Consider the following 12,794-nt stretch of genomic DNA (forward strand, 5'->3'; position numbering starts at 1 on the left):
AGTTTGTAACCCGGATTTGTTTTTTTTTCAATCGATTTATCAATTTCGAACAGCGATACTGTTGCTTTTATCTAAGAATACTAAAATAGTCAGATACGCAGATATTTGTAGTTATGTACCGGATCAGTTTGTTCGAAGATAGACTTTGTAAACCAGAACAAAGTAACATGGGTAGAGTGCCTTGTAGAATCATACGGTGATACGGTTGGTGACAAGGAAAAACAATGTCTGCTAGGTTGCAGTAAGAGTTACTTATCGTTTTCGTTATATTAAGTTAGAATTGCACTTGCATATATTTAATACAGAGCACTTACTGACCAATTGCATTTGTTGTTCTTAAATGTCCTTTTAAACATGGTTTTATCTATCTTTTCCAGAAATGACGATACTATTTCTATAGAAATATACATTTCCCCCTTGAAATGATACATGTGACATATGTGCCTAAAAGTTAAGATAGTCTGATAGAAAATATAGAATGTTTTAACGAGATATAAAAATAAGAAGATGTGCTTCGATTGCAATTGAGAAAACTCTCTATAAGAGACCAAATGACAAAGAAATTAACAGGTATAGGTCACCGTATGGCCTTCAACAATGAGTCAAACCCATACCACATAGTCAGCTATAAATGGCACCGAAATGACAAATGTGTAAATCAATTCAAACGTAAACCTGACTTACAGTTGTCTCATTGGCATTCATACCACATCTTCTTTTTTTATATTTACAGTACTCGCAGTTATTGACACGTATTCAAAGACAATTACAAAAAATAAAAACATCGTGCATTTAAGACTAAAATATCAATCAGTACACATCCATCGCCCAATCAATTTAGTGTAAATACGTTATTAACATGGCCTTGAAATGTATGTCTTCATTTGGGAGGTAACAATGTCATCAATTTGATTGGTCAATCTGTCAAAAATAACATTTATGAGCATGCGCTGTGTGTACGGTAGTGATTTTACTTGGTAAACAGAAAAGTAATGCATGATATCTGCTAATTTTGCACTGGCGGTGCTAAAATTTTAATTATTTTGTAGAGGTAAATAACACCGATACATGTTACAGTTCCGATGGGGATCTTAAACCCGGACCATTCCGCTCGTTATTACAAGAAATAAAGAATGCAACACTTAGTGAAAACGTAAAGCTTTCTGCAGGTTTGTGTACATGTATTTTTATAAAATATTTTTTACAATCGCAGTTTAAACATAATTATGATAATTTTTATCTAAGAGCAGACTATAGGTGCGTGAAATGGACATTAAAAGAAAACAGTGTGTTTGTAGATATTAATGATCAATAAATTTTGAACCCTTTTAACAAATGATTCTTTTCTATAATCGTTTTGTATGTAAATATTTCCTGCACTCTTGGTAAAATTTTAACCGACTCACTTATTCTGGATAAACCAATACTTCATAATCTGGTACAGTTACTATCCATTTACTTTTCATATAGTCTTATGGTTTCGTGGAAATGCTGTTTTGTGAGTTATATTTTATTACTTTAAATCATTGTTGTGTTATCTTTTATCAATTTATGGTATATGAAGACTCCGTTCATATCTCCATACTTTGAATGTTAATCCAGTAGCGTTTTCGTTTTATTATTAGGATCACCGTGTAACAATTATAGAGGTTACTGTGACACATTTCAACGTTGTCAGGACGTTATTGAAAAGATGGACAACTCTGCAGAATCAATCTCAGATACAAAATTTTGGATCCTTGTAAGTTCTCAAACCAATTAAATCAGTCGTTACTAGACCATACCGAGACATCGCAGGACTATGACTGAATTAAAGAACCTTTATTTTTGGCTGGATTTTTAGCATTCGTATTGTCATTTGGTCAAGTCATGCTGATTAAAAGGTGAACAGTTATCCCTGTATAATGAGGAAGTTCAGATGTAATTATTACCCGTGTATTTGAATAACAGAAATAAGATAAATCGATTATAAAATATTGCTTATAAAGACATTACAAAATATGCATGATACAAGAGGTTGTAAAATAAACATCAAAATTACGAGCCTATAATTTTGTACGTCAGACGCATGCTTATTTTGAGAAAGACTCGTCAGAGTCGCTCGAATAAAACGAAATAAAAGGTATAATAAAGTTGTGACTGTCACTTACAACCGGGTGAAGAGTTTGTTTATGTTTGATAATAGCAATGTCTTGTTATATATTATCACCATACTTCTGTCCTCAAATATCAAACTGGCGTCTTATAATGCAGTGTCATTCAAACAATAAACACACCCTGGATATGTTTAGAAGTCATTGTTTAACCAGATAACTCAAAAAGAGGTTGACATATACAATAAAGATAAACAGATAGAAAAGTAAAAGTAAATGCAACTAGTGTTAACCATAAATATATTCATATCTTGAAATATGTATTGACTTTTCTAATATTGTTTTCATTCTTTTACCTTTTTATCAGTTTAATATATATTTTTTTCAGAAACATTGGTGGATTGTACTGCTATTAGCTAAAGGACTGTTTTAGTTTCAAGTGTCGTTTTGTTGAACATTTTGTTAAATCATTGACTTAAATCAAAGTTAATTATATGCATGTTCGTCGACATTAAAACAATCTACAACAAATAAATTTGTTGTTTATAAAACTTGTGTCATACCATCGAAGTTTCGGAGAAAATAAACGTTTGCCCTGTCCGAACTTCAAAAAAAAAAAATTCACCTGCATATCATTTTGTTTATGATGGAAAAAGTAGTGGACATATGTATTTACACCAAAGCCTGCAGTTAAATTAACATACCAATTGTTTTCGCTGTGTTGAAGGCCCATTGAAGGATGGCCTTGAGCTGGTTTCTTCTCTTTGGTCGGGTTGTCGTTTCTTTGACACATTCCCCATTTCCATTCTTAATGTTTAAAAATAAAAGATAGGATCGAAAAGAAATGAAGTGCATATCGACAAGAGCAGGTATTGAAATAAAACTGACATCGGTTAATGTAGATTAAGGAGAAGTGTCTTGATATCCAATGGGTCATATATAACTGACAGCATAAACCAAAACGACAAGATAGTTAAAAATTACAGGTTTCCGAATAGCCTTTAACAAAGAGTAAATCCTAAATCGCAGAACAGTTGCAACAATGAACAAAACCCGTACCGTAAAGTATTATCTGAAAGAATACTTTATTGACTTCATTTTTCGAAGGAATTATGGGTGTCATCATTAGTTTTAAAAATTTGCTTTATCTTATATCTCTATGTCCATTGTTACTGTTTATTCTCAATACCGTTCAATTTAAAATTTTCAGAGAGGGAAGTCGGTTTGCACACAATGTTAATTTTTTGATAAGATTGCGTAGACGCCATAGATTGTGTATGAGGCTGGGTCACGTGACTAAACTATGAATATTCATTACCCAGCTATGACGTCTCGACCGATGTCTGCTATTGACTGAAGTTCAAACTGTATTTCTTCGACTCGTTTTGATGTTATATTAGAAGGCTTCTTTTCTCAAAGTAAATTAATAGCTAATATGGAGATATTTGCATATTTTTATATAAAATGCGAGAATAAACAAAATCAACCACCATAAGCAGAAACAACAACGTGTCCTCAGTACACAGATGCCCTATCATTTTCTATGTTCAGTGGACCGTGAAAATGAGATAAATAGTTATCAAAGGCATAAAATCTCTAATTTGGCATTAAATAAGAAAGCTTATATCATAAAAAAACATGTGTACTAAGTTTCAAGTTGATTGCAACTTCATCAAAAATTACCTCGATCAAAAACTTTAACTTGAAGCGGGACAGACGGACTGCATGACGAACGGACGAACATACGGTACGACGAACGAACGGACGCACAGACCGGAAAACATAATGCCCATAAATGGGTCATAATAACACCCAGCACAATACCTAAAAAAAATAGAAAAGAATAAAAAGAAAGTCAACAGCAGTCCCGCAAACAAAAAATGTAAGATAATCAGAGCTAACTACAAATGATCGAGAAATTCTGTTCTTTGCGTATTAGCTTACAAAACGATTTTCATGCATTTTTCCATTAAACCAGTAAAAAATTCAGTTCTTTTAGATTTCATTTACTGCAATTGATTATGTTTTTATTTAAACGCCTTGATTCGTGTGTAATAAGCAGTGTACTTTTCCAGCTCTGTAGTATTTGGATAAGGGGAAGTAATCAACATGTAAACATAATGTAAACAAAATCCAAGTCCAGGTAAGAGTATACATGTACGTATTTTTAGAATATATACAAACAATTTACAGATGTAAATTTGTCAGGAATTCAATACATTACTTCTTGTTGTAGTTATTTTTCATACTATACATAGAGAAATAACTTGTGACCCTTTCCGTGCTAACTAGATAGAACTTGTATTAAACCGTATACGGCTGTAAATAATTTATCGTAACTACGATCTATTTTTAGATAAGGTGTGTATAAATGAATGAAATGAGGTAAAAGAGCAACGACATCATTATTTGTTTTATTTACATCATTAAAACAAGGATTTGTACAAGTCCTTCAGCTTGGTTAAAACAAGAAGAGGTAATTAGAGATCTTGTGTACAGTGACGACATTCGTGTACAGTTCAATCCGCGTTTAGTGTGTCAAATCATTTGCGTCATGAGATCCGTATACAGTCTAGTCTATAGATTATTTTCATTTTTGCTGATGTGCTTTTTGTGTATGTTTTTTTGTGTTTTTTGTTACATATTTGTTTGTGTTTGTGGTGATTATAAGACCCCGTTCACACTAGCACCATTTTTCCGACGTAGTCGGTATAGTTTCGGTTTGTGCTCTTTGAACTTAAGGACGCTTAACTATGGCAACAGAATACGCATGCTCGAAAATCCTTTCTGTGATTGGACAAAATGCTGTCATGGTGGGTGATTTGGTTGTGTTTGAAAAAAACGTCTCGTTAATTATATCGTGATGGAAAGCAAGTGAAAAACTATAAATATTTGAACTAGATCTTACAAAGATTTATATTTTTATTAAAATAATTGTTTCTCCAATAGCTCTTTGAATCCATGACAGCTGTTTATTCGGGACAATTATATAATTTTTAATGTAAACTTTGTTGTACGAACGTACATGACGTTTAGAACGCACCTACTCATATGAGATTTCCGCGGGGTTTTGGTGAATGTAAACAGAAAGATACGAGGACCGAGAATAGTGAACACAAACAGAGAAAACGTTATTTTTTAAAATGGTAAATCACTTATTTAAGTATAATCGGAATATTCACAAAACAATTTGTAACGTTCTTTTGTTGGTAATTCATTGATTTTTAGATAGTTAGAACATTGTTGTTCACAAGATGAAAGTAGTGAACGGGCGTTGCCACCAAGGACAAATTGTGTCAAACTATACAGGTTTTCAGTGCACGACTGCAATCGCCTTCTTGTAGTAACATTCAGATGGAGATTTAATTAAAGAGGTCTGCATCATTAGTTCATTGTGCTTCTGCAGATTATCGAAATGATAGTTTAAACATATACTCAAATTTAAATACGTCGGATATCTTTTTTAAAGATAGTTCTTGTTATCGATCTAATTTGAATCGATCTAAATAAAACCCGTTAGCGTTCACATTATCTTTAATCATAATTATATAACTATCTCTATCGGTCTAATCTGAACCACTGCGTTCACACTACAATTAAAAACGCAATCGATCTAACCTTTTTACCCGTAAAACTGTAAACACTGTGTATAAATAGAACTGATTTATCAAATTCATGTGTCGATACACTGATACACACTCTTGAAAAAAAATATGAATAAAGTTAAAATTGTGATACTGGTGTTATTGCAAGTTTCTTTAAATTTGAAAAAAATAACTGGAACAACGAAGTTACAACTCGACGCCGGAAATACTGCGGTTCCTGCAAAGAAAATAAATCAACATAAGAAAAGAAGACACAGATTTCGCAATTCTATGCAACGGCGAAGACAACATGTTTTCAGTTTGTTTTAAAGGTCTTTTAACAGAGAAATATGGGTTAAACAACGAATATCTGAGATAGTTTTGCCACTATACATGTGCATACGTTGTTTTCATTTCAATCGTACTAGTTTAAACCAATCTCTGCGTTCACATTTAAAGTAAGATCGGTTTACTTTAGATCGATTCAAACTAAACTACCTCTTTTGGTGTTTTAGTTTAGACCGATTGAAGATCGATCCAAAGCGTTCCCATTTAGCCCTTAAACCGATCTAAAGTGAACCGGTCTAGTTTAAATCGATAAAAATGTCATAGTGTGAACGGGGTCTAAGATTATAACACAATGTTGACTGCTCTACCCTCGGAGGGCGGTATTTTTGTTATTTTTCTTTTTCAAGTTACCGTCCTTAGAATCGAGGTTATTTGTTTTGACAGGTTGCCTTTTCTACGATAGAACATTCTGGTTATCGTTCAAGCAGCTGGATGAAGTAACATCAGTTCAATGACATGGGAGGAGGGCTGTTTTGCGATGATTTTGACATGTTAAAAATACCCAAAATGATTCATATTTATAGAGGGTTCATACCTGAAGCATATTTGAAAAAAATCAGCTTCAAACATCACGCTTACTACGTACAGTCTTTCCATAATAGGTGAGAAATTCACATGAAAAAAAAATAATACTTTTTTCAAGCAGCCATTGAACCATGAAAATGATGTCAAGAACTGTAAACATATACCATACGGGAAATTCGTAACATAATTTATCTGCATGCAATTTGGGTTTGTTCATTGTTAAAGGCCGTTCGTTGATCTATATAGTTTTTAACTTCTCTTGCTCATTTTGTTTACATATTGACTTACAGAAATAATTCTTACCTTTATTGTAGGAAATGATCTGTTTTTAATTTTATACTATTTATGTGTATTTTTTATCTTTTAGAAATGGAAATAAACGATCTCCCTCCGGAACTACTTGTAACTATATTCCAACAACTCAGCAAAGAAGATCTAATATGGAAGATACACAATGTGTGTACGTATTGGCGACACTTAGCACAAGCTGGGAATTTATGGACAGATCTAGATATTAACCGCCTCATTATCGAAAACCACGGAAAACAGGATGCATTGTTAAAGTATCTTCTCTCGATTTTAACTCACGTTCAGTATGTGACGTCATCCCCAGATCGTCTGCTTCCTCTTCTGATAAAAAGTAAAGACACTTTGAGAAATATTCGACGAGTTGATCTGGTACCTACAATAGATTCTTTCTACCTTAGCTCAAAAGAACTTTTTAAAGGCCTAAGTGCGAAATGTCCAAATCTTAAATCTCTGCACTTGAAATTTTTATCAGAGTCTCTTTCTGTTTTAAGGCAAGTTTTTGATCTTAATTTAGAAAACGTGACCTTAATTCACGAACAGAACATAGGAAACACACGTGACATAATTAGTCGTGAGATGGACACCGTCGCCAAACTATTAAAGGAAAAGGCAAATGAAATCAGGAAAACAAAAAGGATAGAGCTCCGTTCGTTTTCTAGCGACTTTTTAGCACCAGTCTTGGAATTGAATTTGTCAAATCTGACCCGTCTGACGGCGTTTGGAAATTTCATAAAAGATAGCACAATACACACGATTCTCCTCCCTGAAACAAACATAACCGAACTAAATTTAGATTTTTCAAATATTACTGACCAAAGTTTGAATGATATAGCTGAAAATGCAAAACATTTAAAATATTTGTCATTAAAATGTTGTAGCAGAATTACTAATAAAGGAATTGCCATGGTAACAAAATCCTGCAAAAAGTTAGAAAGACTTAACATTCGGAAATCAACGGCAACCGGTAGCCATTTTTCTTCCAATTTATCTCTAGGTGCTATCTCTCCAATATGTACATCACTGAAAACTTTGTCGGCGCAAAATTTGCCAACTATCGATATTGCTACTTTAACGGCCTTGACGCAGTCATGTCGAATATTGACCTCAATCAGTTTAAATGATTGTTGCGATCTGTCAGACGTGTCTTTGGGAGTAATTGGACAAAACTGTCCGGTCCTACTTTCTGCAGATTTCAGCCAGTGTCCAGAAATTACATTGGACGGCGTTAGAATCCTGTTGACCTGCTGCCTCGGTATGGAGAATATAAGTTGTATGGTCTGCGATGGGATTACAAATTTCTGCGAGATGCCACCACAGGTAACCGTCACGGAAGCTGTTAGCCACGATCATGCGCAACGTGACAAAGATCGAGTTATTGTAGGGAAACAAGATGAAGAAGGGAAGCAGAAATATTCAAAGCTTAGGAACGTCAATCTGTCATACTGTTATAATTTAAAACCGGAAGCACTTATTGTGATATCAGAATTATGCAAAAATCTGCGCATGCTTATTTTACGTTTTTGTGAGGGCCCTGTAAATGACGTCAACGTTGATATTTTAGGTCATGTTTTTACAAATTGTTGCTATCTTAAATACATTTTAGTTGGTCCGGGATTTAATTCTACAATTTACAGAAAAGATATTGTTTGACAAAAGAAAGTAAAAAAAAAAACCTTCATCAGCAGTTACCATTAAAATTTAATTTTTGTAAGAATTATATAAAAAAAAACCATATTGAAGTATATGTTTATATTTCTGTTTGAGTAATTTGAAGAGTTTGGTCTGAAATGTTCTGAAGCCTGCTTTCGTGTATGTCTTTTTGAAAAGAGCAGTTGAGGATCCAGAGGAGGGATGTGTACAGAGCAAAGAAACAACATAAAAACAAAGAAAAATGATACTTTTAAAACCCAGGACATGCATGTAATGCTTATTATCATGTTTCGCTTAAATCAAATTACACAAGAATAGCAATTGATTTTAACTAGTTTTGTTATTTAACAACTATTTAACAACTTCCGTGACGGTTACCTGCGGTGGCATCTCGCAGAAATTTGTAATCCCATCGCAGACCATACAACTAATATTCTCCATACCGAGGCAGCAGATCAACAGGATTCTAACGCCGTCTAATGTAATTTCTGGACACTGGCTGAAATCTGATTTCTCTCCAATTTCTTTTCAGGACGAAAGAGTAGGGGGAGTGACACGAACATGTTATTTCCCGAATCTCTTTTTTTGTTTTGTAATATTTATACACACTTTAAATGTTTTCCCCTTCGTTTTACTTTAAACTGTTCTTAAACAGTACAATTAAATTAACCTAATGAATGCTGGATGTGTAATAACTGATATTTTAGTCTTAAATATGATATATATGTTTAGTTGTTTTTGGCTTTGAACTAGCTGTCGTAAACTGAAAGTTCACTCAGATCTGTACTTTGTGACCTTTTTAATGTTGGGAATGAAGGATGGATATATACATTGTATATCCTGCTACGTCGTATCTGTGTTTTTGTTTGACATTGTTCAAAGTTTCAATCTGATGAGTTGAGCCTTTTCAACTGGTTTTTATAGTTTGTTCGTATGTTGTGCGCGCTGTACACAACTAACCCTGTTTAGGGGAGGATTGGACGCTTACAAACATGTTCAGCCCCGCCACCTTCTTGTCAATTTCAGAAGCCTGTATATCAGTGGTTGTAGTTGGTTCATGTTTGTCAAATATATTAGTTTTGTGTAAGAAAATTTGTTATGAATATGGCCGTAAGTTTTCTTAATTGAACTGTTTCGTATTTTTCATGACTGGACCTTTCATACACTGTCATAGTCGACATGAGTTGATCTCATTGTTGAAGTCCATACGGTTTGCCTATAAGTGCTAACGTCCACTTTATTTGGATAGTTTTCTCTTTGGCAATCATACCAAATCTCCTTATTTTTTTTTTTTATATTATGTGGATACTTAAAAATTCCACAGATCTTTTAGAGTAGTACATACAATCTAACTCTCTTTCATCTTGTAACAGTATTAAAACATTTGACTTTTCTTCACTTTATACAAGTATTCCACATTCCAAACTAAAAGACAAATTGAAAGAGTTGGTATTGCTTTGTTTCATAAAAAAGAATGGCCAACGAAGATTCAAGTATCTTGTCTTAAGAAGGAATAAATGCTACTTTGTGAAGGATCACTCTGATTCAAACAAAAAATTCTCTGAAACTGACATTATCAAGATGCTTGATTTCTTGATTGACAACATATTTGTTACGTTCAGAGTATCGGCATTTCAATGGGAACGAATTGTGCCCCTCTTCTTGCCGACTTTTTTCTTTATTATTATGAGGCTGACTTCATACAGGAACTTCTTAGGAAGAAAGATAAGAAGTTAGCAATATCCTTTAACTCTACTTTCCGCTATATAGATGATGTTCTTTCACTAGATAATTCAAAATTTGGTGATTATGTCGAATGCATCTATCCAATTGAACTAGAGATAAAGGATACAACAGATACAGTTAAATCGGCCTCATATCTTGACTTACATCTAGAAATTGACAATGAGGGTCGATTGAAAACAAAACTTTACGACAAAAGAGATGATTTCAGCTTTCCAATTGTGAACTTTCCATTTCTAAGTAGCAACATTCCAGCAGCACCTTCATACGGTGTATATATCTCCCAATTGATACGATATTCTCGTGCTTGCATTTACTATCATGATTTTCTTGATAGAGGGTTGTTTCTCACAAGGAAGCTATTAAATCATGAGTTCCAAATGGTGAAGTTGAAATCATCTCTTCGTAAATTTTACGGACGACATCACGAGTTGGTTGACCGTTATAGAATAATCGTTTCACAAATGATATCGGATATGTTCCTTACGTCGTAACTACAGTCCCCTTCCCTTTCATAAATGTGACCTACCGAATTAGACTATTTACCTGATTCGTTATCTCATTAGCAACACGACGGGTGACACATGTGGAGCAGGATCTGCTTACCCTTCCGGAGCACCGTAGATCACCCCTAGTTTTCGTAGAGTTTTGGTGGGGTTCGTGTTGTTTATTCTTTAGTTTTCTATGTTGTGTTATGTGTACTATTGTTTGTCTGTTTGTCCTTTTCATTTTTAGCCATGGCGTTGTCAGTTTATTGTCGATTTATGAGTTTGACTGTCCCTCTGGTATCTTTCGTCCCTCTTTCATAAATATTATTTAAAAATGAAAAACAGAATAAAACAGGTACAATGTTGCATAGCAGTCAAATATGAAAATCAGAAACAAGTTTGGAAAAACTTTTATAAATCCGCCTTTTTATATAATTTTTTGTTTCCCCTATTTCCACTTGTCACCTTTTTAACCCTATATCCGATATTCCACTTTTTAACCCCTATATCAAATTAAGTAATCCCAAAAGCGTGTGTCCCCTGTAAAATACGACCTATAACTATAACCAACTAAAACGAAGAGATAAAGGCGGACATTTTAGATACGCATGCTTCAAATCTTACGGACAGAATCACAAGTTGGTTGATCGTTATGGAAAATGTGTTTCACAGATGATATCGGATATGTTACTTATGTCGTAACTACAATACCCTACCCTTTTCACGAATGTGACCTACCGAATTATATGTTTTGTCGGATTTGTAATTACAAAAAGCAACATGTGGAGAAGAATCTGCTTACCCTTCCGGAGCACCTGAGATGACCCCCAGTTTTTGATGGGGTTCGTGTTGCTTAGTCTTCAGTTTTCTATTTCGTGTCTTCTGTACTATTATTTGTCTGTTTGTCTTTTTTAAATTTTTGAGATGACCCCCTAGTTTTTGATGGGGTTCGTGTTGCTTAGTCTTCAGTTTTCTATTTCGTGTCTTCTGTACTATTATTGTCTGTCTGTCTGTCTGTCTGTCTATCTGTCTGTCTGTCTGTCTTTTTTATATTTTTTAGCCATGGCGTTGTCAGTTTATTTTCAACCACACAGCTACTTTAGCATAGGGACTATTTCTGTACTAAAAATTTGTAGTATTGAAAATCTACTTTTAATATTCAGTACTATTTTTATGCCCCACCTACGATAGTAGAGGGGCATTATGTTTTCTGGTCTGTGCGTCCGTCCGTCTGTCCGTTCGTTCGTCCGTCCGTCTGTCTGTCTGTTCGTTCGTCCGTCCGTCTGTCCCGCTTCAGGTTAAAGTTTTTGGTCAAGGTAGTTTTTGATGAAGTTTAAGTCCAATCGACTTCAAACTTAGTACACATGTCCCCTATGATATGATCTTTCTAATTTTAATGCCAAATTAGAGTTTTTACCCCAATTTCACGGTCCACTGAACATGGAAAATGATAGTGCGAGTGGGGCATTCGTGTACTGAGGACACATTCTTGTTTTACTCTAAAAATATTGTAATATTTATAGGTACCTGTATTTTACTGTACTTTATTTGTACTTGAAATTTTGGTACTATAGATTTTAGGTTACTACTGTTACATTTTCAGCATTTTGAAAGTTTTTCTATTTCAAATCTCTTAAAGTTATGATTTTCAAACATGGAATATTGTATTATTTCTGTACCAAAATATTTTAGTACAAATCAAGTACTGTAAAATGCAAGTAATTAAATATTACAATAGTTTTAAAGTAAAGAAATAGTACTAAATATTAAAAGTTAATTTCCAGAACTGCGTTTTTAGTACATAAATGGTACCTATGGAAAAGTAGCTGTGTATGAGTTTGACTGTCCCTCTGGTATCTTTCGCCTCTTTTTTAAGCGGCTAGCTTTATTCCGAATCCATATTGTTAAATGATATACTTTTAAATGCTGTTCAAGTAATCGTATCCTATTTTTAATAGTTATTTTGTAGCATGCATATAATAGCTATTGATTTTTAGTAATATTCTTTTTAATATTTCATTTAATTTCTCTCAAGTTATATTGAAAACATTGAT

At 33.7% G+C, this 12,794-nt stretch overlaps 1 protein-coding gene and 1 long non-coding RNA gene across 5 annotated transcripts; both read left to right on the plus strand.

The window, feature by feature from the left end:
- The first annotated feature begins 990 nt into the window (after positions 1-990).
- LOC139494767 (uncharacterized) lies at positions 991-2,552 on the plus strand. Its single transcript, XR_011657141.1, has 3 exons — positions 991-1,169; positions 1,626-1,741; positions 2,482-2,552. It is a non-coding gene; the product is annotated as an uncharacterized lncRNA (long non-coding RNA).
- A 1,606-nt stretch (positions 2,553-4,158) lies between these two features.
- Positions 4,159-8,840, plus strand: LOC139495203 (F-box/LRR-repeat protein 2-like). Of its 4 annotated transcripts, XR_011657287.1 has the most exons (3): positions 4,186-4,250; positions 6,410-6,627; positions 6,918-8,840. XR_011657287.1 is itself a non-coding variant. In XM_071283414.1 (2 exons), exon 2 carries the CDS (start codon positions 6,920-6,922, stop codon positions 8,507-8,509), a length of 1,590 nt encoding a protein of 529 aa, XP_071139515.1. In that variant the 5' UTR covers positions 4,159-4,236; positions 6,918-6,919; the 3' UTR covers positions 8,510-8,840. The 4 variants fall into 4 exon arrangements, 3 of the variants coding, with proteins under 3 accessions (XP_071139515.1, XP_071139514.1, XP_071139516.1); XM_071283414.1 differs by lacking the exon at positions 6,410-6,627 and having other exon boundaries at positions 4,159-4,236; XM_071283413.1 differs by lacking the exon at positions 6,410-6,627 and having other exon boundaries at positions 4,170-4,250.
- The last annotated feature ends 3,954 nt before the right edge of the window (positions 8,841-12,794 follow it).

This window comes from Mytilus edulis, chromosome 11, assembly GCF_963676685.1.
Source record: "Mytilus edulis chromosome 11, xbMytEdul2.2, whole genome shotgun sequence".
In the NCBI taxonomy this organism is placed as follows: Eukaryota; Metazoa; Mollusca; class Bivalvia; order Mytilida; family Mytilidae; genus Mytilus; species Mytilus edulis.

Bases quoted from the DNA above. Each gene is read 5' to 3' on its own strand.
- LOC139495203 (XM_071283414.1), top strand. From the start codon at position 6,920: ATGGAAATAAACGATCTCCCTCCGGAACTACTTGTAACTATATTCCAA.